This window comes from Chelmon rostratus, chromosome 3 (genome assembly GCF_017976325.1).
Source record: "Chelmon rostratus isolate fCheRos1 chromosome 3, fCheRos1.pri, whole genome shotgun sequence".
Classification (NCBI taxonomy): domain Eukaryota; kingdom Metazoa; phylum Chordata; class Actinopteri; order Chaetodontiformes; family Chaetodontidae; genus Chelmon; species Chelmon rostratus.
Genome location: NC_055660.1, coordinates 8,930,508 through 8,958,176, shown reverse-complemented (window position 1 = coordinate 8,958,176; position 27,669 = coordinate 8,930,508). Strand labels below are relative to the sequence as shown.

Sequence of the window (27,669 nt, the reverse complement as noted above, 5' to 3'; positions counted from 1 at the left end):
TGCTCATAAAGTGCTGAAAAACTTGCTGGAACAAAGCAATGGCCTGAGAACTGACACAGTATTTATACACTATTAGTAGTTGAAGTGTTAGCCTTTTTTAAATAACAACAAGAAATCCATTGGGTACAACGCAGGGCGCATTATGCAGGCATGTTGTTTAGACAAGCATCATATTGGAGAAGGTTAAATTCTTGTGATCTGTTCTTGTTGAAGACGATCACCCGTTTGTAAACAGCAACACTCACAGAGTTTAATATGAAAATCCTTTGCTAGAGTTGGTTTCAGAGTTGTAGTACAGGTTTAATATACAGGTTTTGAAAATTAGGGCATAGGCCTGGTTAATGTACAGTAGTTATGACAACTATTTGCCTACAAGTACATTATAGTGTGTTATAAACAATTTATTCAGTGTTGATATGCTATGTGTTTATATGGTATTAATTAAATGTTAATCAATGCTGAATGGTGGTGGCTGATGTTTGCTGTGCATTGGCCATTGTATAGTTGGGTACAGAGCTCAGAGGGAAGGATTTACAGTCCTACATAGAAAACAATGACCTCCAATAATATAATAAATCCCATATGTATCTCATTTTAGTTCTGTTAATTATCAATTCCTGTGTTTTTTTTCAACTGATTTATATTATAAGCATAAAAAAACAAGATATTCAGATATTTTATGAGCTTTATGTGTTACTTATGAATCAGCTGAGGCGTCCAGTGCAGTGGTTAACTGGCTTGTTGGTCAGTGTGTGGGACGTGGGGTGATGTCAGCCTCATCGTTTCTATGATGTGACAATATATGTTGCATTGGCGATGACTTGTGGTCTTGTTTGGTCATGTTCAATTGTAGAATGTGTTATTAACTTGCTCTAATATGCACTCAGTTGCCACTTTGTTAGAGAAACCTAGCTGTAGTCTGCAGTCTAATGCAATTGTTGTAGCTAGGTGTATTTAACAAACTGGCCACTCAGTTGTGTATAAAGAAATAGCTCTGTATGTATAATGTATGATGTTGTGTTGTTGCTAATACAATTATGAATGTGAATATGAAGCCTAAACCCAGCTATGATACCGAGTGAGTAATATATGCGATCAGTCACAGTGTTTGCTTCATGCATCACCCACTGACACTGGTCGTATCTGCGTTAATGAAAAGCCTCTGAGTTGTGTGAGCACTGAGATTTTCAACACAAATTGTTATTGCAGGACTGTTGCGTTATTTTAACATAAATTCTGCATTTGCGTAGAAACTTTGGTGGCCCTGTTAGTCATGACCAATGTTGACGTCACCCCATCAGCTGCCAAAAACGAGAGCTCACAGTCCAGTGGAGGGACATGGAAAACCAGTGCCGCATTTATTACCACTGGCCCCAGTTTCAATCTTCAGATGACTTTAAACCTTTGGATTAAATATCTAAAAGAACTGGCCCCTGGAACTCAAAAAGACGAGTTCAGCCATAAAAGTAGTGGGCGCCAGGCAATCCATCCACCATATGGTGATGGCTTTCCTCCTCTTTGACTGCGCCACACAGCACGGGGTGTATTTACATGCTGTATGAAGCCAGTTTACTAAGAATATGTGCTTTAGGGCAGGTCATGAGGACAGAAAAGAAACTAGGTAGTAAAAAGTAACGTTATTACCCACAAGAGAGGTAACATTCTGTATTCAGCATAAAGAAAATGGAGAGGAGGCTCCTGAGTAAGAAAAATGATTGAACTGATGTTATTATATCTGATTGGACAATGGCAGCAGCGACCTGGAATTATCTCTGAAAAGATATTGTACTAACTAATGATTATGTCCCCAGTGAACCGTGTTGTTGCAGTTTCAGTTCGCAAACCCATCTGGTTTGCATAATGGCTTCAGATTAACCTGATATTGGTCTTTGTGTTTATTTGTTTTAGCAACAAGGCCTTATCCTGACCTCAGGGCCAAACTGGCTCAACTGTCGTTTATCTTACAGCAGACGACTTGGCAACATCATCGTCTCAATGCTCACTCTGTCTTTTTCTCTGCCCCTCTCTACTTTTGTATTAATCAAACGCATGTATTTTGGTCACTTTATGAATGAGACACCTACGTAAAAAAAAGTGTACATGCTGTACTTTGATGCATAATAATCCACACACTGTGTTTAGCTCTCCAGAGAAAGAAACAGTTCAATGGACAGGTCTGAGAAATGGGATGCAGACCACCGGGTGTAAGAGGGTGTTTGAAAAAGAGAGCAAGGAAAGGGGAAGGAGGGGTCTAAGATTTCAAACAGTGTGGGAACTGTCTCCCATCTCAAAAAAACAGGAAGTCGAGAGGAATGTAACAGAAACCTCAAAAGATGTGAAAGAGAGAAAAGAAAGCTTCTGAGAACACCCAAACCACCAAAATGCCCCCTAAAAAAGTTTGCCTCTGAGGCGCCTGACATTGCACTGCACTTGTTTTTTACTCTGCCGTTTTGTGGTTGTTATTGCCATCTCGAGCCAGATGCTTTTGTTCATTCAGCGAGGCCTCGTAAAGATGTCATTGTTTTACCGCGATACAATGTTTCATTGTGATACTTTGCCGAGGAGAAAGAACGTAGCGATGTGCTCTGCCACGAGTGCCAGTGAATGCATCAGTGTAAGACACGTTTTCCATGAGACACATGGCCCATGATGTCTGTTTGCTCCTTCAGCAAACCCAATAGGAACTGCTTTTGACAGGCTAATGGAGCACTAACTGGAAAATAAATGTAAGCGCAAGTCATAAGACGTTAATAGGGATGGGAGCCAGGCGCAGGGTTGGAGCTGTAGCTTGTTTATCATGATGCAGATTCTATCTAGGGTCCATAAGCCTGTCGACCTCACACACATTAGCATTAGTCACAGCTCAGCTCGTATGAATCTTGTCATCACAACACACCCATTGTAAACTTGACTAAAGCAAAATCAAGCCACATTCGCCACTTCACAGGATATGTTTATGATTTGTACAAAGCACTCCCTTTATCCTACATAACCCAGTAAGATTTCTCTCTAATGTATCACATTATGAACACGAAACATGTCAACACGCCTCTATACCTTTGCACAGACATTGCAATCACAGTGGCTGTGTGTCCAATGAGCTCACCCTCATAAAGTGTTTAACAGGGTCTGTTAGCGGAGATTGTAACAAGGTTTGTTTGGGACTAATGAGCAAGTCGTGTGATGCAATTTCTTGGGGTTCTTCTCCACAAAGAAGCTCAGACAGAGCCACACCCGGAGCCAGGATAAAAGACAGAGGCAGAGGGAAATGAAAGCATACTGTGTTAAGAACTCCAGAAAGGGATTTTACAAGTTTTTGAACTTGAGACAAGGGCCTATATTGCATCAAACAAAACAGGATTGAGGGATAGCATACAAGGACAGAGTGGTAGGTGGCGTGTGAAGGTGGGTTGAATTGCATGTCATTTAGCTTGTCTTACTGGAGACACACCACCTGAGGTCAGTGTGTGACCTGTTATCACAGCATTAGACTGGGTAATTGAACGCTGCAGATTAGAGGACTACAGGGAAAATATTTAAAGTCTTGAAGTCATATGGCTAGAACTGGACCAGCGATGATACAACAATGTACAAACATTGAATGCACTGGGTGTGTGAAAAAACAGAGGCAACAACCAAGGCTATCTGTGCAGAATGGAGAAGGATGTAGAAAAGCACAGGGTAAGAGTGTCAGGATAAGAGTTATCAGCAGCAGCTGAAAAGGAAGAGGAAAGAGATGTAAGGAACAGACGAGAGCTCCCTGAATAGAGACAAAGTTTAGATGGATGTGGAACAGAACTAAAACGGTTTGGCATTAATTGTTTGGAGATGTCACAAATAAGTATTACTTGTAGGTTTGATTTATTTTATGGTTGTAAAAAAAGAAGAAGGTATTTTTAATAGGATGATGATTTATTATGGCTTAAGATCCCTGCGTTAGCTTTGATGTAGATGACAGTAAAACCAAGAACTGTATGGATGGCTCAATGAGCTAAGGAAAAAATGTATGACTCTTGATTAAAGGTTGAGGTAATAGGAAGAAAGGGTTGTCACTTTCCAGAAAATGCAAATGTGAGAAAAGTATTCTAGTAAAGCAGCTACAGTATGTCTGATGTTTGCCAACAAAATATAGCCTGAGCTAAAACTGCAAATAGATTTAATCCAAATTACTGAATAATAATCTGCTTTATTAGCGGTTAGACCATTCAACAGAAAACATAAAGACTGAGAGGGGAGGCTAATGGTAAATGGATTACATTTATGGTGCTGGCCTATCTGTCGGTAGCAATTTGATTTCTTTGTCTCAATCAAGGATACTTGGACATGTGGACAGGGCGAGCCGGGGGTCGAACCGCCAAACCTGCGATTAACTCTCCCGAGTTGCAGTTCCCAATGAGGGGTCAGAAATAACATGATGTGATAGTTTGTCTTGCTACATTTTTAAGATCAGTGCAATGGTAATCTATATTTTTTCTTGTATTTTTATCTTTATTCAGCGTGAGCATGCTCGTCTGGACTCAATGGTGTTGCTGCTGATGAAGCTGGACCAGTTGGACCAGGAAATTGAGAATGCCCTCAGTGCCACCTCCTCCATGGACAGCACCCCAACCCTACATCGACGACAACTCCTGGTACACACTTGCATGTTACCCTGCTGGATGTTGCTGAAAGTTCTCAATTAAAATTAAACAACTGTTTATTTAAAGCTGCTGTGAATGAATGACATTGATCGAATCATTCTTTCATGTCTTCCTTCAACTGCTATAATCTTATCTTTTCCCTAGTGGCTAGTTTGAGGCATAGCAATGTCTGTAGACACTGTGCATCATTCATCTGCTGATGATCTGTGTTGTGTCCTTTGCTTTGTAAAATTATGCTCACCCTTTGAGGACATGCTGAAATAGAGGAAGACACTGCTCTGTGCACAGCAATGTAATGCCTGCATTGTCGTCTTTGTCTTTTACCTGTGTAGGAGTTTGATTTAGGATCTGTGCCAGCAGCATCACAAAACCCTCCACATGCACACGTTGCTGCTACCTCATCCTCAGGATCTGCGCCAGCCCTTGGAGCGAAACCTAAGAGTGGGGTAAGTCAGCTCTGTATCATATCAGTGTCAGTATAAACCGTAATCAGCAGGTTATGAGGTGACACATCTGGAAAGAGAGCATTCTCAGACCATCAACATCATTTACCACTGTCATCCCTCACGATCGTTCGTCACGTTCTTTCCTTTGCTTTTCATTTTTGTAGTTTTTCTAAACTGAAATTGGCAGGGTGTTTCTCTATTTTGAATGTATGAATACTATTCTAACATCCCAGAAAGATCCAGAAGAATTGTATAAATTATATACTTTAATGATGGTTTTAAGACTTGTAACATCAGTTGTGGATAGTTGTGGCTGTTTTATAGGTTTCTGGTTTCTCTTGATTGCCCATGATTAAAACATTTCAAATGATTTGCATTGGTTTTTAAGTTGAGCATAGAGCTACTGTAAAACAGCTTTTATATGTCCAATAAAACAAATGTTTTTCTCTTGGGAAATAGCTGTACAAAAGTTTCAACAAAAACAGCAAACACAGAGGGCACACACACACACACACACACACACAACCACACTTGAATCTCCCAATTGTAGGAATGTCCCCCAGCACTTAGGGCTTAGCCAAGTGGACGTTAAAACTCTATAATTAGCCATTTCCAAAGATCTACACCGTTTCTCCCCAACAAAAGGGTCAGAAGGGGGGTCTGGGGGTGAAAAGTCAGGGCTGGGGGGGAAGCGAGGGATGGGGGGGGGCACGCTTCAAGTGAGACGTGTGTCTTCAAACCCCTTGCTTGCTTACTTAATGACTTTGTCAGCCTTGCTTTGCTGTTGCCTTCAGAACGAGGTCAAAGTGAACAAGGCCAGTAGTCAGCAGCCTGAGCACTCAAGCAAGCTTTTACAAGAAATCACTGGTGTAGAAGTAAATGATTACACACATACGCACACATATAATATGAACTTCTTTGAGACAATTTTATCTCATGATGTTGTGATGCATAATGGGATAACCCTAAATGCCGAACAGGATGTTTCTTTTGCAAAACAGTCCTCTTATCTAGCTAGAACAAATCAGTGCAACCTGTGGAAGCGTCAGAATTCCTTGACGAAGAGGACGTCTCACATTCCTGAATCCTAGCTTTGTCTTGTTGCACGTCACAACTCTTTTTGCTTTATTTCACTCACGTGTGACGGTTAATTTAAGGGTCAAAGAACAACATACTCTGTGATGTGTGCTGTATTATGTCTGTGGCCAACTGTTTCCACAATCCCCATTCCAGCAGTAACCCAAGGTAACTCACTAAGCTTGGGTAAACAGTGCTTTCACTGCGCCTAATAGGAGGCTTTTTACAGTGGAGGCCCCGTGGTGTGATTGATAGAGGCCAAAGAGATGATGACTTCATGAAGGGGATTCTCACTAGTTACTAGTTGTAGGGGACTATTGAGTCCTTTGACACTCAGTGTGTTGTGACGCCCCCTTAATCTATTTCGCTAGACAATACAAATCCTTTAAATGATGTAAACACAAGGCAGATGTGAGGAAGAACCAGGGTTGAGGTTAAAGCTTTGATTCAAAAAGACATCACAGTTGTTTTTCAGGATGACAACATATAGTACATAATATAATCACATAATAAAACAAGCACAGAATAATTACTGTCATTTGTTGTGATATAAAAACACTACTCAGTTCTAAATCACAGGGAAGGTAATACGGAGAGTCAAAAACAAATGTCTCACCGTTGTTTCACTCTGATGTGAGTGTAATCTCATATGTTATAATAGGAAATAATCTCATCCTTTCTCCTAGTATTAACCATTATACTGCAACCCTGAAAGCTTTTGTAGACTGTACATGGGACATTGTACATTGACAAAGGCTGAACATTACAAGCTTTAGAATAATAGGACTTTTGGATTGCATTAAACTGGAGGATTTCCCCTTTACTTCATCTCATGTACAGGCACATCCAAACAATCAAATTACTAAAAACAAACTTTGTGCTGAAGATAGTTTGTTAAAAAAAAAAAGCCCAAATCCAGGCTGATATAAAAACCTTTTCAAATAAGAAAAATGCCAGATAAGATAAATAAATCACTGACTCTGTGCTACTTAGCTTTCTCACTAGAATTTGCATGCGTTTCCTTGAGCATGTCTAGACATAAGTCCTAACAAGAAGGTATTTGCAAGTTTACACAGGACAGCAAACAACGCATAATTTAGCAAACCAATGGTGAGTGCTACCCATTTTACAGGTAACATCAACACAGAAATGGCCACTGTACACACTTCTTGGATTTCTGAGAAGTTCCAAGCAGTCAAGATAAAGGTAGAAGTATGTGGATCTGTTAAAACACTACCTTGATACTCTATATAAAGCACCAAGATAAATATCTCCATGCAGAAGGTCAGTCAGGTTGAAATCTGAAGTTCTGCCACACCAACTGATAGTGAGAGTTGAGTAACTTAAGACAAAATCCACTTTTTTGAGGAAATGAATTATTTGTACTTCACTTTTTACACTATAAATTGTTGTATTGTGTTTATTTTCTCTTCCCTTTCCCACTAATTCTGTTCTCTTTAATACCAAGCAATCTGAGAAATATATCTAAAAAGAAATCTGTTGTAATTTTAGAGAGTGTGCAGCTAGTATTCACCTGCTGATGCCTCGCCGAACCAAGCTAGCAGATCAAATGGCTTTGAACCACCGTCTTAGCCATCAGTGAATGTGGGGACTTGGGGGGACTGAAGTGATTGTCACTGCTTTCAATGTCAGGTGGATAATAAATTATGCTTATGGGTCATGCAAATAAAGCATGGGGAATCATACCAGCCAGATAACAGTTCTGTTGCTGGCTGATATCGTATTCATTGAACTCTGGATGACCACCGGAGACGTGTTGTGGATGAATGCAGAAGAGTGGCCAGTCTCGGAACACATGAGCTATTGTCTGATGACGATTTAGCCTCTGGGGGCAATAGCCACTGTTTTGGGGCTTCTGTTGTAACCAGCAAATATGGAGGTAATGGAGATCTGGGCTACGACTCCCTTGTCCTTGTGCCAGTGATGGCTTACAATCCAATTAGTAACTTTCAATCTCAAAGAAATTGCATTTCTGTAAGTGTGCTCCACCTTTGCTCTTCACATACACTGTTCATCAAAGATGATTAGATAGATTTAAGCAGTGGCTGTGTGTGTATTCTGATAAGAGTGATGCTCGTAGAGAATGGTGAAGTGTTTATCGTTGTCCGTTTGCATTCCCTCCATCTTATGATGGGTTATGCAAGAGGTAACTGGTACTTTTTTTTTTTTTTTTTTTTAACTGTTCCCCTGACACCTCCTGACACTCAGTACAACACTTTGGTGTGATACTGAGCACATACTTGTACTGCTCTGTCTTATGTAACAATGATAAATGTGAAGTGGTTGTATGTGGCTGTGTACGTTGGTGATGATTGGACATTCACTTGGTGTGCACAGTATCATTCACCGTTGTGGATAAGGCATTGGGTTCAAGTGAATAGATTCTTGGCTCCTTGCTAGCTAAGCTGGTGGCTATTGTTAGCCGACAGCAGGTGGCTGTTATTCTTGCATCGAATGTGGGGCTAACATCTAGCGGATGTTGGGCCACAGCAGGTGTTCTTCTCTCATGGTGGAACTGCTATTCTTTGCCCAGATTGTTTTTGTTGGCAGGTTTCTATTACTTGCTTAGTGTAGCAGGTGTCTTGCAATTTTATTTGTCTAGCATTGTTGTGTTTCTACAGGTGTCTTTTATTTGGTTTATAGACTGATTTGTATCTACTGACTTGGCTGTATAATATATTTAGGGCTGCAACTATTTTTATTTTCAGTATCGATTTATTTACTAATTATGTTACTTGATTAATCAAGTAATGGCTTGGTCTATGAACTTTTAAAAAGCAGTTTCCTAAAGCTCCCAAAGTAGAAAATATTCACACTTGAGAATCTAAAACCAGTGAATGTTTTGCATTTTTCCAAGAACAAATTATCAAAATAGTTGGCGATTATTTTGATCGGTTAATTTATTGATTGTTTCAGGTATAATTATATTCTCTCTGTGAAAGATTTGGTATAATTATTTCCAATTTTGAGTAGTATTAGCTTCAGTGATTTTGTTATGATTTTTTCAAAGAATTGGTATAAGAGCTTGCCATAGCAGTACAAGCTGTTTGCCATTACAAACATAGTCTATAGTGACAAACGTAAGCTATGCGTGGTGTGAGAGCCATTTGTTATGTGACTCTATTTTTAGAGCTCTGTGGCTGCAGAGGATGTGCCAAGCCACAGAGGCGGGTGGAGGCTGCTGACCCCTGACCACCTTCCTCTGAATGTTACAGTCGGAAACAACATATCAGTCACCCTCAGCACGGAGCGTTCCCACCAGAGAGACATACTCAGAATCCTCTAAAGACCTCGGCTACTGAACAAGGTGCAGACCATGGCTGTCTGTTAAATTTAGCACAGGAGTGTTTTACAGGTCAAGCATATGGTGGCAGGTAAGGCGCTGCTCTGTGCCTAGCCTCATCCTATCTGCCTTTGGTAGGCAGTCCAAAACAGGGCAACCTTTGACCCTTTGTTTGGATCTGTATTCTGTCTCTGCGGCAACAGCACTCCACACACACTTTGGTGGTTTTGCCGCTATTTTACAGTGAAAGTACCACTTTCAAGTCTTTTCATGTCTGGATTCAAGGGTTGTCTTTGGTGGTTGATTGATTGAGAGATATTTTTATTTTAGAATGACGGAAGACTTCATCTCCTGTCTGTTGGTTATGTATGTATATAGCTCTTTATCTGTCTGTGGTCTGGTGGACAATAGAAGTGCTGTGGTTTGCGTGCTAAGGTCACAAGCAGATCTCTGCTCTGTCCTTCCTCTGTGTTCCGGTTTGGCAGCCTCACAGTCCCCAAACATCCTTAATCCAAACCACACCTTCTCAGTGTCCCACTCAGATAAAAGACTCAATATTTTGCTACTTTCACTGCCTTTAATTTATCTCTACATTCACTCCCACTCTCTCTCGGTCCCGTCCTTGGTCAACAGTCAACACCATGTGCAGCAGCGTAATTATGTTTGCCCACATTCCATGCACATATTTGGCTTAAAGACTGTTGTAGGCCATAATGAGTCAGCGAGCTATGAAAGCAACCGCCATTCAGTGTGACCAGGGGTGCCAGTAGTGGCTCTGGTCATGGCCACGCTATCCGCTTTGTGTGGTGTCATTGTCCCCAAGGTCACTCCTATGCTCTGCACAGCTGTAACAGGGAGACAAACACAGACCTGCTGTGGCTTAGAAAAAGAGGGTAAGAAAAAAGAAAAGGCTTGTGTTTGGAACAGGATGTGGAAAATGAACTTCTCCTCAACCCCAACAAGGAAATCTTGTTTTTCCTGTCTATGCAAGGCTGTATGCATTTCATAAAGCACTCCAAGAATTGGAGAGATACGGATATACTGAGTAAATATAGTTTATATTTTTTGTAGTTGGCAGGGTATCATCAGAAAAAGGAAAAAAAAACAAAACACAAACCAAAACAGAGCACGAACCAAAACACGCCGTCGTGAAATTTATTAAGATTCTCCACATGTATCAGCCTGACTCAGTGTGCACACTGAACGTTTTGTCAAAATTGATTTGAGCTATGATGTGTTTAATTGTTTCACAGAATAAGACTTCTTTGTGGAAATCACACATCACATAAATCTGCGTTACACTCCTGTGTTCAATGGCAACTCTCTGTCTTATGACAACATACTGTGGCACAACGCCTAAATCACATCAGCTTCATTATCGGTGTGATTTACTGGCTCCATATGGTTTTCGGTACTTTTTAAAAAAGTTAAGTGAATCATGGTTTTGCATCCAACATGAAAACATCAGTCCACTGTTTGTTGCTAACGAGCACTAGTTGGTGGTGTTAAAGGCACGCACTAAGTCAGTGAAGTGAAACGAACATCTATTACATAAAGGAGATAGTAAAAAAAGCAGCGAATAGTTGCAGGATGATGGTACTTGTTGACAGTAAATCTTAAGGATGACTGGAAAATGCAGGCATCTGGAAACACCCCTGCAGCCCGCTGATAATGAACAGCCATAAATCACAGAGCGAACAAACAAACTGAATGCACTCTCAGACACGCGCACACACAAATTCATAGATGCTGAAACATGTACACAGGAATTCATTGTAAAACCAGGTGCAATTTAGGTAACACTTATTCAGGCTTGTGATTTAGGGTTTTAATTGGGACATTTGGCATGTGTTCACATTTTTGTTTGGATGTTTTCATTCATGTTTGCCTTGAAGTTACATTACCTCAGCCAATATACACCTGAGTGCCTCACTCAGTTATTCATCTTTGCCCTCAGCTTTAATGCCAAAGGAAGGTGTGAGACCTAATTATTAAGGGTTTTTTTTTTATTTAGAGCTAACTATCTTATTGTGGGAGGTGAAAGTGTACCTGTGCACAAAGTGTGTTTACTGTTCTGTCACCCAGCAGTCAGTGCTCTGTTGACCAGCTAAATGCCGTGCCCTGTAAACGATTCTGCATTCTTTAGTAAATGTTACAAAACTATGACCCAGCAAGGTCTCGCCCACTGATTCCTCTGGTAAGTCAGTAAGCTGTGTGTCTGCCACAGGACTGCTATGGGGCCACCACAGTCTTCTGCAGAGGACAGTCTAATCCCTCTGTGTTGTTAACCCACTCTCCGCTCTCTCCCCAAAATGTCAGCAGCTAATCCACAGGCTAGCATTGTTGGTGCAGTTGGGATCATGAGGCTTATCCCTATTAACTCTGGGCCATAAGCCACAAATTCAACCTGGTGGTGAGTGGGGAACAGGTGACACATTTTGTCTCTTAATCAGTCTGATAACTCTAATATATTTGTTGTACATTTGTTTTCTTTCGAGCAGTAAAATTGTCTATGTAGTGTTACATAGTCGGCATATTTTACATCACATTTGTTGCTGTTTGACTACAGAATTTTCAGTCAGTGCTAAAATTATATATTGCTCATATATTCTGGAATTTATGTACCTAACAAAAGTAGAAGGACATTATTTTAACCTCATTAAGTGCTTTGACTTTTGTTTTATTATTGCAGGTGAAGCTTTGTGTATGAATCAGTGCCAACCAGATATTTTATTGGGTGCATAGTTAGAACCACAGAGTCTCATTGAGGACTTTAGCTGGGAAAAAGACTGCCTGCACACATGCGGATACATTTCATTTTTAATGAAGTTATGCCTGATGTTAGAAAAATGAATACTTTTCACGTATGCATACCTGTGAGAATAACCTGAGAAGTGACGTTTGGTGGTGACCAGTTAGCTTGCATTGTGGGAGGAAGTTAAATTATTGTCTTGTCCAGTGACAGATTCCAGGGGCCAGTCAACAGTTCACAGTTTATGCTCCAGGGGCCCAGCACTAAATGTCTGTGTGTGTGCATATCAACTTTTCTCACTGTTTCAGTCAACATCACCCCATAGAGAACATATCTCATGACTCAAGGTTGAGTGAGAGAACGAGGCCTCGGCTGGCGGTCATTGTGTGTGTGTAAGTTCGTATGAATGAGTGCGCAGTGGGTACGGTAAAATCATTAACCTCCAAATACAGCCAAGGACTCGAAGTGCACCCATTCATGCTATAGATTTCACCTGAGCCTTTCGTGTCATACAAGATGTCAGTACACGGAACTGAGACGTTTTCAAGTGTCACCAAATTTCGCTAGGAGTTGTTTTCTTTTCAAATAGCTATTAAATCCAACATCTGGACACTAATATACATCTTCTGCAGGAAATGTTCCAACGCATCATTACACTAAGTCATCACATCACTTCCTGTTGACACACTCCAAGTGTGACATATGGAAACTGTTAAAATGTGGAAAGGGGATGTGGGGGAGAAAATATGAGGGTTGGGGGGATAGGACTTTTCCTCAAGGAGAAGGCTAAAATGAGATTGTTTCCCACGTTTCCCTGCACACGTGCACTCAGGGGTCGACAGAGCGTGGAGAATAAATTCTTTTATAAGTGCAGGGCAGAAAGAGCACATTCATGCCAGTCAAAAACCAGAAACCAGATAACATCTCCAAGGGCTCTGGACAGGCGTGCGCGTGCACTCACACACACATGAAATGTCTCTTTTCCCTCTGTCACAGTTATCTCATGCGTCTAGTGCTGGAGCCGCGAGCTTACCTGACCGTAAGCCATCTGCACCAATTTAGCCATTTGCGTTAAGTGGTGGAGAAAAAGGTTTGGGTTAGCCTGAGCCCCATAATCCTTGGCCAGTACAGACCATGGGTGGTCACACACACACACACACTCTCACACACACACATACTGCAGCTGGGGCGCAGGAGGGGGCTGGGGATGAGAGGGTGGCGGTGGGGTTGAGAGAGGCATGGATTGCTCGGATTTGTTGTGCAAGAGCCACATGCCAATGGCTTGCTTAACAACTTTGACTAACTCACACAGAGAGGCTTGTGCGCACGGCTGTACACAATGTAGGGTTAGTTGATTAGTTGATGATTAGTTAATGTTAATATCAAAATCTGTCACGTTCTGAGAGCTGTCACCAAATATTTTGTTAGCTTCATACTTTTCTTCTTCTGTGATCAGATAATTTCTGATTTCCTTCGCCAGTAAACGAGTCATAACAAAGCTTATTCTTTTCAGTCAAAGTTTGTTCTGCCCTCAGAACATTGTTTTGTATTCTCGTCCAAAGATACCAAATATGTTGTTCTGTTGTTGTGTCTGCAATGATGAGTAAGACATTTGATGGAAATGTTCTACATAGTCTTTGGTTTGAATATTTTGCTCAGTTTTAACATCGTATAGCTCCAGTAAAGAGCTGGAAAACATGATACACAATATTTTAGTTACCTTAAATGTTAAAATGTTCTTAAAATATGTGTTGGATAATCTCTTGCATGCTTATTTCTACTGGTACCAAAACTCTGGTATTGCAAAGGCACACATGAGAACATCAAACATTGCATTTCTTTTTTTTCAGCATTTCTGAAACAAGTAACAGCTTTTCTGTTGGTAATTGTAAAATGCTTAAAAGATTAGTTGTAAAACCTACTTTATGATGCTTCTTGCTCCAATAATGACAATAATGACCCTGCAGTGATTAATCATGCAGGCACATATGCTTGCAGGCCACTATACACACACACACGTGTAAAGCAAACACATACCTTACCCCCCTGTGCCCTCACACATCCCACTTCCAGTAAATTAGTGGCAGTAAATGAGGCAGCTGACGCTTGTGTGCTCTGCAGCCTACAGCTCCCCAGTGGACACCTGACACGGCCTGGACAACCCCACACTGGGACAACCTGCGCTGTGGCATGCCAGGGGGAGTGCAGGCAAACATCGGGAAAATATGCAACCGTGGTGCTATGAAAACACTGGTACTTACTGGTACCCATTCATTCACATACTTGTTAGGCTCTGTGGTCTCACATTCACATTTATTCAACTGTAATTGCTATTATGAGGGAAAACACTGCATTGTGTGGAGGTGAGGTTTAGACTGTGTGTAAGTGACTTCATGGGTCATTGACAGGAACCCGTGGTGTGGTGTTTACACAATAGGAAGGGCACACACTGGTGAACTGAAATGTCTTGTTAGTCCTAAGCAGAGAACAGACCTCCCATATTGATTCCATTATTCAAGGCCATTCTTCCTACGAGTTGTAGAGTTGTAGCTGATAATTAATATTTTTTTCTTTAGCGCCACAATATAAGATAAGAAATGTTAGGCACGAATTTACCCATGAACTGATGGAGTGATCTCTAAATGTATGGAGATATATTTCAGTGTATCACAGCAGAATTAAAGGGTAAGGATGGTGCTATTCTACAGGCTTCATATTGTCAACAATCCCTTCTGCAACATTTTTGTCCATCTTTCTTCATATTTTCTGACTTCCCAACCTTGTCTGTGGCACTCGGTCCCTAGTTTTTCATGTGCTACTCAAATAGGAGTAAATAGTGCATTTGTTTGGGACTATGTTTTTTTTAGCTGTGGAAGAACACACATTTAAAACTATGAAGCTTAAAACTATAAACCATGCTCATTTTAATGAATTAAATAAGATAGTCATGATCTTTTAAATTAAAATGATTGTAAAGGTTTGTGTTGTCTGACTGAATCTCACTGCCAACAGTGTTTTGCATGCAGGGGAAGTATAAATCTATCTCTGATTTCACCTCACCATTGATCTGTTTGTACCGGTGATTTAGTGACAGAAGAATGAGTAGGACTCTCTGGCTGTGGCTTCACCATGGTGTCTTTTTTTAGGTCATTACTCAGCAATAAATTGTGAAGCTTTTTGTCCACAGGGGGAATTTTACCCACTTTGTGTCTGAAACGTCTGAAACCCATGGAGTGAATAAATGCTGTTTTTACCCACACATTGTGCACAAACACATGTTCACACACTTACGTATGCAGACACATAGAGACATAGTGATGGACTTCATAGTGGATAAAGCATGTACGCGTAGACAGCTCACCCATTTCTTCTAAAAAGTCTGAGAGAGACAGATTGGGACCAAGACAACATGTTATCCAGTGCTAATCAGCTAACGCGTTAGCAAAAACAAACTCACGTATGAGAGCAGGCATTGTATCCGCTCTCACCAGACTCTGTCACGCTTGCAGTAGTTCATCTTAAATATAAGAGCCCCCTTGATATTTGAGATTCAAAGGTCCTGTAGTCACATTTTTGCTTTTGCTGATTCATTCTGTTTGTTTCACATAGTAGAACATGCTCTACAGTCATATTGTGTAAAATGTTTAATAATGACACTAATGTTTATATATTAAATTTGGGTTTGTTTACCACAGAAAGTGCATCAAAGGAGAAATTGCTATGAGCTACAGAACTTCACCTTAGTCGGATTTGAAAAGATTTGTCTATGCAAAACTCAAGTATAAGAACGACATGTTGCGGTGTTATGGGTGGTCATCCATCCATCCATTGCTTATACCTGCTTATCCTTGAGGGTTGCGGCGGGGCTAGAGCAGATCTCAGGACTTTTCTTGGCTGGGAGCTGTGGTATCCCGGAGCCTTGTTGTTACTGTGAGGTTGCCAGGCAACCAAAGGAGACTCCAAGGAGGCACAATACCTCAGTACAACTAAAGAAATGAGATATAACCTGTTTTCATGATCTGAGGTGCTGGTAGATGGATTTTATTCCCTTTGGACAGACCCAGGCTATCTGTTTCATCGTGTTTCCAGTCTTTGTGCTACAGTGACCGGCTGCCAGAAGTGGCTGCCAGTGGCAGCTTCATATTCACGATACAAGCACGGGAGTGGCATCGATTCCACCATGTAGATCTTGGCAAAGCAAGCAAATAAGCACATTCCCCCGAATGTCGAACTGTTCCTTTAAGACGATTATCGCTGTGGTTTTGGCTGTGTTGAATCGGCTGTGTAAGTAGCTGCCAAAGGGTAAACAGGCTTTAAAGCAGTCACAGCAGGGTACAGCTAAATCGCTTTAATTAGGCCTGAGGGGGGAAAAATAAACACAGAGGAGGTGGCATTTATCTTATTAGGAACATCAGGAGATAAAGTAGATATTTACACACTGACGGCACTGTGGACAAAGTGGAGACATTTTATTGAGAATATACCTTGTCCTCCTTGTCCTGTCTGATCTGTTCCAGGGGAGTGTGGATTAAAACAGGTCAGGGTGTGGAGGTCAGCCAAGAAACCTGAGGTCAAAAGTCAGAGGCAAGAAAGACCTCTGCATTCCAGCTGACTGCTCCCCCCTCACACACACACACACACACACACACACACTTTACCAATGAAACAGCTGCTCTTTTTTTACCAGAAACCCTGTGTTGATGCAGTTTTAGTTTCTAAAACCCACCACAAAGCCAAAGAAGGAAATACTACATGCACAGAATGCTGAGAATCTACTATGGCTACAAGAAGTGTTGTGATTTTATCAGTAATGTCTGCATGAGGGTTGGATCAACATTGAAACAGAGGAAAGTGTGCTGCGTGCTCCGACTTTTAATGATGTGATATTTGTTCAGAAGTCTCTGGCGGGTTAGTTATCTTTTCTGACCATTTGTTAGAACGTTTTCACATCAGAAAACTATGCATGTGGAGTTTTAGAAACCCCTTGTTGATATGTCTGTGTTCCTATATTTGTTTTATTGGTGTCTTATGCAAAGGGATTAAATACGTAGCTAACACAACATCATTACGCTGAGTAAATACTGTTACTTGACATTTCCTATCAGTAGTTCTTCATACTTTTCATTGCACAAACACATTGTTAAATGTTTATTAAGCAATGTTTAAAGGTCGCTCTATGCATGAAGGGATTTTACTGTTTGGGTTGAAAATGCATCAAACCTAAGTAACCTCAACTGATCCCTTTTCTCTTCTCTTTCTTCTCTCCCAGAGCACCTCTACCATTCCTGAGAAAGAAAAAGCTGGTGAGTCCTTGCTGTTTTTTCATCCTCGTTTGTTCACTTTAGATCTCTACACTCTACATAATAGCATTTGGCTGGATTTAGCTTTATTTCTTTTTGACGTGCATTTGGAAAAAGTGTTCGTCTGCAATTGATATGGCCTGTGTCTGGTCTGGTGTCATGTGAGGAGATTCTGCCGCACGATTTCTGATTGATAGCATTGTCCGGTGTTCACAACGTGAGGCAAGAGAAGAGGGAGGGAGGGGCTGAGTGGAGGAGGACAGGCTCTGGTTCCATGAGACACTAGATGCAAGTGTAGATAAGATCCTAGACTCATCTATGAAACCATCGAGCCAGTCGCCTTTCAAAGATAACAGCCAGACTGGATGTCGCGTCTGATGCCTCAAACTTTTGACCCATACTTATTTGCCTTTGGCCCCCATTTCTTACTTGTGAGAATAAACAGCTAAATGCAGAATATATGTAAATCCATCCAAATACACACCCTGGCACAAATGCACTTTTTGCAACTGAACTTGCGTAGTATTTGTTCAACTGTAGGCCTACAATTATCAAGCCTCATGATTTCCTCCTGATGAATATCACTGTATTGAAATGTTATGTCATCACTTTGCAATGCTTACTGTGATCCACTTTGCACACTTTATTATGAATCGATCTTAAGAAGAAACTCAATCTGTAGTGACTGCCCCCTCCATGCTGGCTCCGACCTCTCTGTCAGCAGTCTGCCGGTAATGCACAGGGTCATCAGGAAACTATGGATGGACAGACCTACTTTCAGACAGCCGGCAGGGGTGCAGTGTTCATTAAACACCCCCCTGTGTCGTCAGTCCGCTGGTAAACAATACCAGCGAGGTGGTTCGACATGGGGACGAGGCTTTCATATTGCTCCCCGCTGTCTCAAAGCCCGCTGGGAGTCCTCACTCACTCTCGCTCTGTCTCTCCCTCTAATTACCGCCACTTGCTGAAAACCTTCCATGGGAAATGTGCACAAGCTGTCAGTATGTTTGTGTGTGTATATGTGCATATGTGAGCATGACTGCTTTTTTGGCAAAAAGCCCACTCCAAATGTTTTTTACAAGGAGGCTAAAGCTTGCAAAAATGCACAGCACCAACTTCAAAGAGGTCAAATGTTCTTGGTCATTTTTCTTCATTTAAATCAGTCTGACTTCCTGTAATCAAGTTATGTAACCTCCATCTCTGGGCCTGTATGATGGAACCCAGGACTCTGGAGGGGGGTTTGGGGTATGATGGGAGTTGGCGGAGTTTTGGGGGACTTGATGGAGCACAAAGCCCAGTGTTCATTGTGACACTTCAAAGACCCCTCTGTATCTCTACCATTTAAGCCCCTGGGAATGACACATTTGTGACAGTGTTACATCACACACCATGCCCTAAAGGCTCCTGCTGCACGCCATGAAAGACAGCTCATTCATGGTTAATTTTACTATCTGTGTGACAACGGAAGCACACCAGTGATCAACAAGAAGTTTCCACAGCCCCACGCTCTGTAACGCCACAGTTGATGACCTCCCCGTGGCATCAGGTTTACCTTTAGTGAGCGGTCAGTGTCACAGCTTTCCTGCGCACAAAGAGGATGTGTCTACACGCAGCAGAGTTACGACTGACAGCATGTTGTTTAGAAGTGTTCTTTATGGGGCTCCTGTGGTGCTGCATAGCCCAGCCTGAGCTTCAGGGGAGTGTTTGTTCACAGAAATGATGCAGCTCATATCATGCTGCATACCATCTGAGGATGATAAGAGCAGTCATGCATCAAGTTTGCATGACTGTCCTTATCACTGGTTGGGCATGGTCTAGGAGAAGATGCATGTGATGTGATGAGAGATAAGATGTCTTTGCTCTGTTAGAACAAACTCAAGAAGCACTTAACGGCGTCGTGAAAGCCAAAAGAAATTGATTTCATGCTTTCTGCCCATTGATTATGTGACGATTTTCAAGCATTAGGATGAATATGTAGAGGGGAAAAACCCTTGTGAAAGCTTCTTAATTGAACAGTCATTACATTTCTTTTCTTTTAAATGATAAATTGTTGATATTTTATGAGTATATTTTCTAACTAGGTGTCTCAATATCTCCCTCCTAGAGTCTATTGTGGCCAAATCATGGCTGTTCATGTTGGCTAAACAGAAACAATAGAGACATCAGTTAGGCAAAAGTGGGGGTGGCTCATAGTGGGTGAGTGTTTCATACCAAGAGAAAGGTTTGACTCTCACATGAAAGTTGCACTCAGTACACAGAAGAAGAATAGACGTGAATGAATACACGTTCTTGTAGTTGTAGCTCTGCAGTTTTACACTGCATGATCAAGCTGAGTGTTTGAACTTAATAATTTTGGTCTTTTGCTCACCTGGTAACATCACACATTCATTGGTCAGGTTAGTGTCCCTTTAACAGGCACAGATGCTGCAGAATTACAGTATCTGTGATTATAAAAAGGACAAGAAATTAGTCAGTGCTTACCTTCAGTGGCAGCTTGTTTAGCTCTGTGACCTCACATCCTCTCATCCAGGAAGTTGACAGGTTTATCTTATGTGAGTGAAGGACAGATTAAGTAGCTGGAGAGGGATTCTTAATGTATCAAAATACTGTCCTCTGTGGTTGATAAAATACAGGGTTTACTCTCTATATGTATTAATTTGTCTATTTATCATTGGTATAATTGAGTTTCATTGGTAAAGATTTCTAGGTTACTCACTGTGCAGTCTCATTCTGGCCATCAGTCGTCTTACACATTCTCACTCATTTAACCCCAAACAACTGACCCATTTGTCCCTTCCGATTGGGCAGGTGAAGGATCAGGTGGTTGATTGTTGGTGGGTTGTTTATTTAGTAATAGGAGCAATAAGACTGGGTGAGTGAGATGAAATCAGCCACTGTGAAGTGAGTGTTTAGCGGTGTAGCCTTATGACCAAGATGCTTTTCTTTTCATATAACAACGTTTATGTCATGTGGCAGGTAATTACTAGATTCTGACTGGTAAATATTGTTGACATCAACATCCAAGTCGTAATCACAACCACAAAAATGTTTCCGTAAGCCTGCATAGTATGTCCAAATTGGTGCTAAATATAATGTGTATGAAGGAAATAATGAAGGGAAAATACACGTATGGTGCTATATTAACCAAGCACAGTTTTTTTTTTACCCTTAATCAACGCTTCAGTCATACAATTGTCTTGAGTCGTCCAATAATGTGAACATGTTAAACTAATTTGGCTGCATATGACTCTGATTTTGCTCGAGTCATTGTAAGTGATTGACATCAACATTTCAACTTATGCATGCAACAGAAGAATGCAGACCAGTTCTCTCCCACCAGTGTGTGAGCTGTCAACACCACACTTCTAAGAATGGCCTATCTTTTTGTTTCCTTGATTGTAGCTGAAGTTAGAGGCACCATGCTGTACCTTCCTGATCTAAATATAAACCAGTGGGAATATATAAACAGAACACAATGATGGGCATCCTACCAACAGTAGGGTTAAAGCCTGACCTTTTACCTGGACTCATAGACTCATAGTTTACAGCAATTGATGTAGGTGGAGGAAAGGAAAACCAAGGCAAGAGGAAGTGGTTTAGCACCCTTAGTGGAGTCCTGTATGTGAGAGGGACTCAGGGAGTTGGTGGTTCCTGTGAATAACTTGTCTCATCATTTCTGTCTGTCTGGCTCTCCCTTTTGTTTCCTTGCCTCTCTTCTCCCTCATTTCCTCTCTACTCACTCATTCTTCCCTTCTTGGAACTCCAGTGACAAATTCATGTTACTGGTATTTGAAGCCGATGGTACTGGTAAACACAGCAATGTTTTTACTGATCTTTAATTGTGTCTGCTCTGAGTGTTGACCTCTGGGGATCCCAGGATTCATCATCATATTATTACAAACAATGAAAATCCCCCCCTGTGCATCTGTTTCACCGTTTCTCACCTTAAAAAAGAACAACACTAATCCGTGTGCCCAAAGGACGTTTAGTCACCACATTTTGAGACATACTTGTATTTTTCATGCATTTCTTGTCTGGCTTTACCCCCTTGCTTCCACTCTTCGTGCCGAGCTAAGCTGACTTGAGCTTCATATGTTGGACACAGAGTGGTGTTCTCATCTGTCTCTTGTCAAAAAAGGAAATAAGATAATTTCCCAAAAGGTGAAACTATTCCTTCAATAAAAACTGGTACAGAGATGTAATTGTGTAGTGCTATTCAGTATCTGACTTTATTATCAGTGAGAACAACTAACAAAGCTCTTTCAGCACAGATGGTCTCTGAGAATCCGTGTTCATCCACAGATCTTGTGATCAGGCTTTTTGGCTCTGACAGACCACATTTCCAGTCTGCAGAATGGGCACTTTTCCACACCAATTTTCACTCAATTCAGAGAATGTCACAGTGAAATCAGCTAGCATTCATTCTTGTACCCTTTGTACCCTGCAGCGACATGCCCTTTGAGAACATTGCTCTCATCTGAGAAGATGCTTTGACAGATGTAATAAAGCTCCCTTTGCCTGGAGCCGAGTCCATAATAGCTCCTGACTGATGTTCCTGTTTCTGTTGCTTGTTCCTGCTCTTTGATAGAGTCTTATCCCACTTTTTTGCCACCCCTTCATACACAGTACATGAGTGTTGTGCTGTGTTTGTGCAAGGTCACATTCCTGGCCTCCCCCCGTCAGTCTACTCCAGCCTCAACACCTCCCCCCCAAACAGCCCCTCCTCTCCCCTCCCATTTGACACACTCTCTACCCGGCTTCCTGTGTGGAGACTGGTACTGTAACATGTTGGAGTTCATTCCATTTATATTTCACACTTCCAACTCAGCTGTGAATGCAATTACAGGTGTAATCTGTTCTAGATTGCACCTTCCGTTGGAAGCAGATAATTCTACTTTCCTACACTAGATGTCATGATATTTTGGAATTTAAAAAAAGTTTATATGGTCTCATCACCTCATTTTTTTTGTTATGGGCTTCTGTTTATTTAGATTTCATGTTGAATTATCATGATTAACAAGAAGCGCCCCTTTAGATGAAGCAAACTTGTTTCTCATCTCTCTCATATGGCCTATTTGCTTGACTCAAACCTCTGTCCTCCTTCTTGAGTTCTAGCAGTTCTTTATTCAGGAATCCATCTCCTGAGCTATGGTACTCTGAACAGGAAACCACTGCATGAAGGGGAATTTACAACAGGAAGTCAGCTTGCTGAACTCCCAGAGCTACAACAACAAAAGTCTCCCCTATATGCTAAAGAAAGAAGCCTTTAGTCATTATTCTTACTTTAGCTTTATTTTTCAGCAGATTGGTATGTGTTTCGTCACCCACTGTGCATGAACATCAGGTATTGCTTTTTATAGAAAATTGACTTTTGTGCATTTCATTTGCATATGGAAACCTGGTCAATGAGTAACTATACCATATACGGATGGTAACAAGGTGTCTGCAAGTACTTTATGGCAGCAGTATTCTTCGTCACAGTTACATGAAAAAGTTGTGAATTCTTACTTGAATTCAGTTTTTATTTCAACCTGCAAGAAAAGTTGTCATGCCCTTGTGTTTGTCAGGCCAATATGGATTTTATCTGAATTTATTTATTTATTTATTTTTAAGGATTTCTTAACATGGCCAGATGTTTTTACATTTTTGCCATTTTCTCATGAGCTACTTTTCTGTGCTGTGTCTGAGTGCTTCAGCTTTATTGCCACAAAGGAATAAGATAAGATTAGGGAAAGATCATGGTTACGGTCATGAAGTTTGGTTAAGCAACAAAAACATTTGGTTAAGTTAGGAAAAGATTGTGGTTGTGGTTAAAAAGGCCAACTTTACTCGCAGGTCTACTATGAGCTGCAGCAGCGCCGAACGTTGGCACAGGACTTAAATTGTGAGATACGTTGGTGTCATATATGGATGGAATTTCTTGGGATATGGGGTTGGAGGGCTTTGTAGTCAAACGTAGTGCTGCACAAGAAATATGCTAAGGTGGCCTGTATATATAAATAGACAGTGGCTCAGTCTTGTGACAAAGGCATTATTTTCCTGTACTTTGCCACAAATACCTTTTATCTGAGTATATCACACTCTCCAAATAAAAAAGAAGAATGTGTCAGGCGCTAACTAAGCTTTTCTGCATAGGTCCCTTCTCATTCTCATGATTATCATTTTAAATGGGGTTTACTACTGACCTGAGCCCATGCTTCTTCTGAAATGATCCAGCAAGAACTTTCACCCGTAACCAGGGGATTCTAAATCTCCCTGTGTTGATGGGGTGAGATGCCAACGTTGTCTCCAGGCTAATGAATCAGTCCTGGCTCAGCAGGCTCTGTCACTCCCTGGCTGGCTCATTCCCCTTGTCTGGGGATCGGGGGAGAGATCGTCTAGAGCATGCAGAGACTGAGATGTCGACTGTTTGGATAAACTCCATGTGGGATATTTCGTGTTTTGATAGCTTGAGGTGTCTGATTGTCAGATATCTTGCTGTATTTTTAGTTCTTGAATTAACAGGCACACACAAGGTGCCACGGTATCAGATAGTCAGGAGTTGAATGAAAGTAGGGCAGACAGTATGGTTGAAGGAGTGGAAGTTTGATAGCAGAGACCTCAAGCAGATGGTCACATCAAAGGGACTTGCACACAATTACAGTCACACTTGGGGCACGCCCACACACACATGCTTCAACATACCGACACATTTTTGGCTGTGCTGTAAAGAATGCAGTATTCTGCATTGTTTTTCACAGACGTTTTGATGATAGACTCTCACACACTGTTTATGTACACTGTTTGAAGTCCTCCCAGAAACACCCCCCACCCTCGTTTTTCACCTCCCCTGTCTCCATTTCTAGGTCAGTATGTTGGCAGGTAACTCTCTCCTGCCTCTGTTCTGTGGAGTTTAGATGTAAATACACACTCCTGGCACACTGTACACTTGTTTGACAGAGGGGGCATTTGGCAAGACTTTTCCTTCCTGAGGTATGAGAACTCCATTGTTTTCACCCTGTCCACCCGCTTTCCTCCGCCCTTCAGGACATTTTCCGTCATATCCAGGTTACAGTCTGTGTTTTGCCCCCTTATCACAGGTACAGAGACAGAGAGAGGGAAAGTACACTGATATGTTGTTTTGATGCAAAAACTGACCCAGATGGTTTCTGTTTGTGCGTCTCAGAGAACGGACACACTCACACGCTTGCGTGAAAACCATAATTTGATTCAGATGTCATGTGAGCCGAACAGGTGTGGGAGGGAGGACACCAAAAATGTGATACTTTTATAGGATGTTTGTTTTCCTGTATCCCATCCTAATCCTCATTTACAAAGTTGTTAAAGAGGTCATTCCACAAGTGCCGAATCACAGAGTAAAAGGTTGTGAAAAAGCAAAGACGCGGGAATCCAGCCTTATCAGTCTCAGCAAACCTCAGGAGGCCATAAAGTCAATTGGCCGCGATGAGCACAATGCTATCAGCTGGCTGCAATAAGCCAATGTTGGGTACATTACCTTCACTTGCTGGAGCCATCAGCACGATTGGCTGACTTTCTCAAGTGTGAGTTTAGTGTGGAATGTTATGGAGGGCTATCTGTAACAGCTCATACTGCTTACAGCTACATGCACATATAAACTCATGGCCTCAGGTAATGAGTCACCTGCCATATGCATGAGCATGAGCAGCCCCAAAGAGTCAGTGTTTTATTTCTAAGTCCAGTATAATGCAAGGCTAACTTGGGGCACCTTAGGAAAGTGACATGGTGAATGTGTTAGCACATAGTTGTCTACTTACTCAGCCAACAGTCACGGAGCAACATTAGCAGTCATTACGAGATTTGTTTCTTGCTAATGTAAATTGACTTTCTTTTTAGCTGTAGTTTGGACTCCACCAACTCCTGAGAAACATGCATGTGTGGCCCTTTAGCTGCCAGATGTTCACTAGCTACTCGCTAACCATCTGCTGTTTGGTGCTGTGCAGCTTGTGTACAGTGGGTTCATCAGAGCTTTTTTGCTGCAGACTGAACCAAAACAGTGAAGTTGCCGTCTGTCAATAACAAAATCTGAAAGATTGAAAAAAAAGCCCCGTAGAGTGGTTGGCTGATAATTATCTGTGGTTTATCACACAGAGTGACCTCTTCACATTACACAAAGAGAACATAGAACATAAGAAAATGTATACTGTGTTCTCTGCTCTGTTCTGTATGGTATATAGGTGTGTATTCTTGTGTGTTTGACTTAACGTTGAGCCTGTTGAGAAAATGGAATTCATTTATCATCCAAAAAGCCTTCTTAGTCCCCACTCAGATGGCGTAACAGCCACTCTGCTGTTTTAAAAAAATTCACCTAGTAAGGAGCCGATGACTAAGCTTCTTCACAGACCCCTGAGAGTCGTGCTTGCTTAATAGAAGCTAAATCAGCGTTATCCGATCAACTCAGCAGCAGTCTGAGTAATGTATTCCACTGTGTTGTTTGTGTCCGTCTCAGTAGCTTAAGTTTTGTTACATAAGGTTTACATTACATTCCTACTTCTCAGTAGCTTATGACATTGACTTTTGTTTGTGTGTGTGTGTGCGTGTGTGTGTGTGCATTTGTATGTGTGCACTGCATACTCTATTCCTACAATAATGCATTTACAGTAAAGACATGTCATGCGTTGGGCCATTTCCCATGGCTGAATGGCTGAGGAATGTGATTATTGGCTGTGGGGAATAACTGAGAGGTTTCTGTGGTGCAGGAGGAACCAGTGAGAGCACAGTATTAAATCCCAGCATTTTTCACTCTTGACATCTCAATGTCCTTTTGGGAAATCCTTCAAAAATATTTTGACTGTCAACCATTTCTGGGAACCGTTTAATTGTCCTGCAGCTTTGTCTGAGTGACTCAAACATTATCCTGGACCCAACGTTTTTAGCTGCTTATGGACAATCATAGGTGGATGTTTATTACAAGCAGGCTGCCTGGGAAGTTGGTTATATAACTGGCACTGATGCTCTGTGTCTAGACAGGGTAGGGCAGGTGTAAATGCAGATGAGAGGAGAAAGGTAAAAGAGAAGTGAGGCAAGAAAAAAAAAGATTGAAGATTTAAAAGAGGACTGGGGAGGAGAGATGCTAGTCGTGACTCTAAAGCACTCAGATATTCAGAGAGAGCGCTGGAGCTTGTGTCAGAAAGCACTTACTCACACTTACACACATATATATATACACACACACACACACACACACACACACACTGGCAGAATAGAATATGAGAGCATTGCAGCACTGGCTGGATGTGTCCCAGCAGTTACTGCACTAATGCTTGCTGCAGCAGACGGGAGTGCTCAGTCCTGGAACAGAGCAGAATGACAACGAGAAGGAGGCAGAAAGCAGACCAGTACAGAGGATAGAACAGAGAAACAAGTCAGATTATCACTGAACCCTTCAACGTAGATCAGGCAAGATAACGAATAGGCACAGAGGAAAGAGGTGGGATTGACAAGGCGCAAAAGCACAATAATCGACCCGATCAGGAGCAGGAACAGGTGTACCGACAGGGTAGGATTCTGACGTAGATACATTTCAGTGGATGCTAATCGACATGTCTCGCTCCATGAGGCTACTGCTGCTGCAGAGGTCCTTCAGTGACCACATCAGGTCCTCTACCTCCAAAGCCCTAGATATGCTCAGCAAGACGGCTCGAGAGAGTCGACTATCAGGTGAGTGACGAAGGCAGTGACTGACACAGCAGGTGCATGCATGCAGGAATTTGTGCAGTTCATGTACATGTTTGTTTGCCTCTGTGTGATCGTGTGCACGTTCTGTTCCAGAATTTCCTCCAAGCACGTGAAGTTTCAGATTCTTGAACAAGGTACACAACAGGATGGGAAAACTGCATTGTCATGGTCTCAGAGAGAAGACAGGATACAGTGCAGGGCTTTTGTACGGTGAACAGTGTTTCTCACAAACAGATCAATGGACAGCAGTTAATGGGGATGCTGCAGCTCAGGGAATCAGGCGCTGACTAGTTCAGATCTTTCTTTGCCCATTTTTTAAGATGTTGATCTTGTGCTTTACGTGACAGCAGGTCTCTCTGTGGTGGTGGGTGTGTATGTGTGTAGACTTTGAGATAGCAGTGTTGGCATTTTCCCTCTTACCTGCTTCCTGCTTGAAAACCAGGTTTTGTCCATG

The 27,669-nt window shown here is 41.7% G+C and overlaps 1 protein-coding gene across 1 annotated transcript in view; it reads left to right on the top strand.

Annotated features, from left to right (window-relative positions):
• The window catches only part of dlc1 (DLC1 Rho GTPase activating protein), a 77,206-nt gene that overhangs the window by 2,389 nt on the left and 47,148 nt on the right, over positions 1-27,669 (top strand). Inside the window, exons 2-4 of the mRNA XM_041965644.1 lie at positions 4,497-4,631; positions 4,973-5,086; positions 17,489-17,522. Of these exons, the coding sequence (XP_041821578.1) occupies positions 4,497-4,631; positions 4,973-5,086; positions 17,489-17,522 (283 nt within the window). The remainder of the gene's footprint in view (positions 1-4,496; positions 4,632-4,972; positions 5,087-17,488; positions 17,523-27,669) is intronic.